At 40.4% G+C, this 1650-nt stretch overlaps 2 protein-coding genes across 2 annotated transcripts in view; one reads left to right on the forward strand and one right to left on the reverse strand.

The window, feature by feature from the left end:
• Positions 1-912, forward strand: part of LOC107578433 (huntingtin-interacting protein K-like) — a 3370-nt gene extending 2458 nt beyond the window's left edge. The window contains exons 2-4 of the mRNA XM_016264387.1: positions 384-439; positions 532-583; positions 665-912. Coding sequence (XP_016119873.1) covers positions 384-439; positions 532-583; positions 665-760 — 204 coding nt within the window. The 3' untranslated portion in view covers positions 761-912. The remainder of the gene's footprint in view (positions 1-383; positions 440-531; positions 584-664) is intronic.
• Positions 913-979: 67 nt separating this feature from the next.
• The window catches only part of LOC107578434 (microfibrillar-associated protein 1-like), a gene marked incomplete at its 5' end in the record, with an annotated part of 21806 nt that continues 21135 nt past the window's right edge, over positions 980-1650 (reverse strand). The window contains one exon of the mRNA XM_016264388.1: positions 980-1406. Coding sequence (XP_016119874.1) covers positions 1227-1406 — 180 coding nt within the window. The remainder of the gene's footprint in view (positions 1407-1650) is intronic.

Below are 1650 nucleotides of genomic sequence, written 5' to 3' on the forward strand. Positions count from 1 at the left end.
GTAGCTAGAAGGCATACAGCTACAGGAAACCAACAATAAATAATTATTTCTACCCATTAGATTGTGTTTTTATTGAAGTCTACATCTACCCAACCCTAAACCTACCCTTACAGTAATGCAGATACATTAATTGTGTTGTATAAACGATGCTATATTGATGTGCGCATGCGCAGTAAACCCTGGTAGGACAATCTGACGGGTTGGGTAAAATGTCAAGACACCGTTCAGAGTGAGCAATGAAGAGAGAAGTGAGGGCGTTTCAGCTCACAATATCTTCCTTTATGTTGCCACGCAACCTTTATAGGAGATGCTCAAGCCCAAAAACATTTGCCTATGAATGCTGTTATTTTAATTTTTTAACCATTGTTGATGTGTCTTTGAAGGCCATGTCCGTGATTGGAGACAGAAGATCCAGAGAACAAAAGGCGAAACAGGAAAGGTGAAAATGTTTGATGTCTGATTATTGTCATTTGTTATATGACTGTGGTTAATAAATGATCATGACAATACTAACTTTTAACAATTCCACAGAGAAAAAGAACTAGCCAAAGTAACAATAAAGAAGGAAGATGTGGAACTCATTGTAAGTATGCAAAAGTGTATTTCCATGTGAGATTCGTGAATTTGACGTGGAACACAAACATGCTAACAATCTTCCTGACAGATGGGAGAGATGGAGATTTCACGAGCAGTGGCGGAGCGCAGTCTCAGAGAACACATGGGCAATGTGGTGGAGGCATTGATTGCACTGACCAACTGAGTGGATTTGACTGCTTTGAGATGTATGGACACATTGGACTGCCTTGAGATGTATGGACACATTGGACTGCCTTCTTCCTGCTTTTGATATCCCTTTTCTTTTCTCGCTGTACTTATTCTGTAATAAAGAAACCTCTTTACCAGTACCACTTCCCTCTTTACATTTATTAGAAGCTCCAACTCTCTTTTTAGTAATGCATTCCAGAACGAACCAATGCGATCAGTGTCATAGTAATTTATTGCTGTAAAACAAAAAGTAGATTATCCCATTAGAAACAGTGGAACTAAAGCCTCAAGAATTCTGTACACTCAATGAAATGTGTAGAAGCATACAATCCAAATGCAATAAAGATTTGATATCTTTGTTGTGAGGTTTCTCCAACACTAGCAAAACAAAGGTGAGGGGAGCAAAGGTTAAAAGAGTCCTTGTTTGAGCTGAATGTGCTCTTCTAGCATAAACAACAGGATTAAGTCTTCCTCTTGTGCACTGTTGGCCGATCGAACACGTCTCTCACGCCCCCTGCCTTCTGCTTGAAGAACTTGCTGTTCTGAGCGCTCTCCTGAGCCCAGGCAGAATCAAATGAAGTGGTGTCCTGATCCACCAGATGTGTGTATTTTGTACGTCCGGAACGTCCAAAGTTTTTGACCTACACAGCACATTGAATAATTAGTCATTTTAGTGTTACACATGGATGCTAGACTTTCTAAAACGGGTTCTACACTTTCCTGCAGAGTTCAGCTCCAACCCTAATCGAACACCGCTGAACAAGGTCTTCAGGGTTATTAGGGAATGATACAGGCAGGTGAGTTTGAGCAAGCTTATAGCTAAACTCTACAGGAAAGAGCTTACAAGCCCTGTTCTAGAAGGTAGTTACTACATATAACTGCACT

This window comes from Sinocyclocheilus grahami, unplaced genomic scaffold (assembly GCF_001515645.1).
Source record: "Sinocyclocheilus grahami isolate Dianchi unplaced genomic scaffold, SAMN03320097.WGS_v1.1 scaffold10162.1, whole genome shotgun sequence".
Classification (NCBI taxonomy): domain Eukaryota; kingdom Metazoa; phylum Chordata; class Actinopteri; order Cypriniformes; family Cyprinidae; genus Sinocyclocheilus; species Sinocyclocheilus grahami.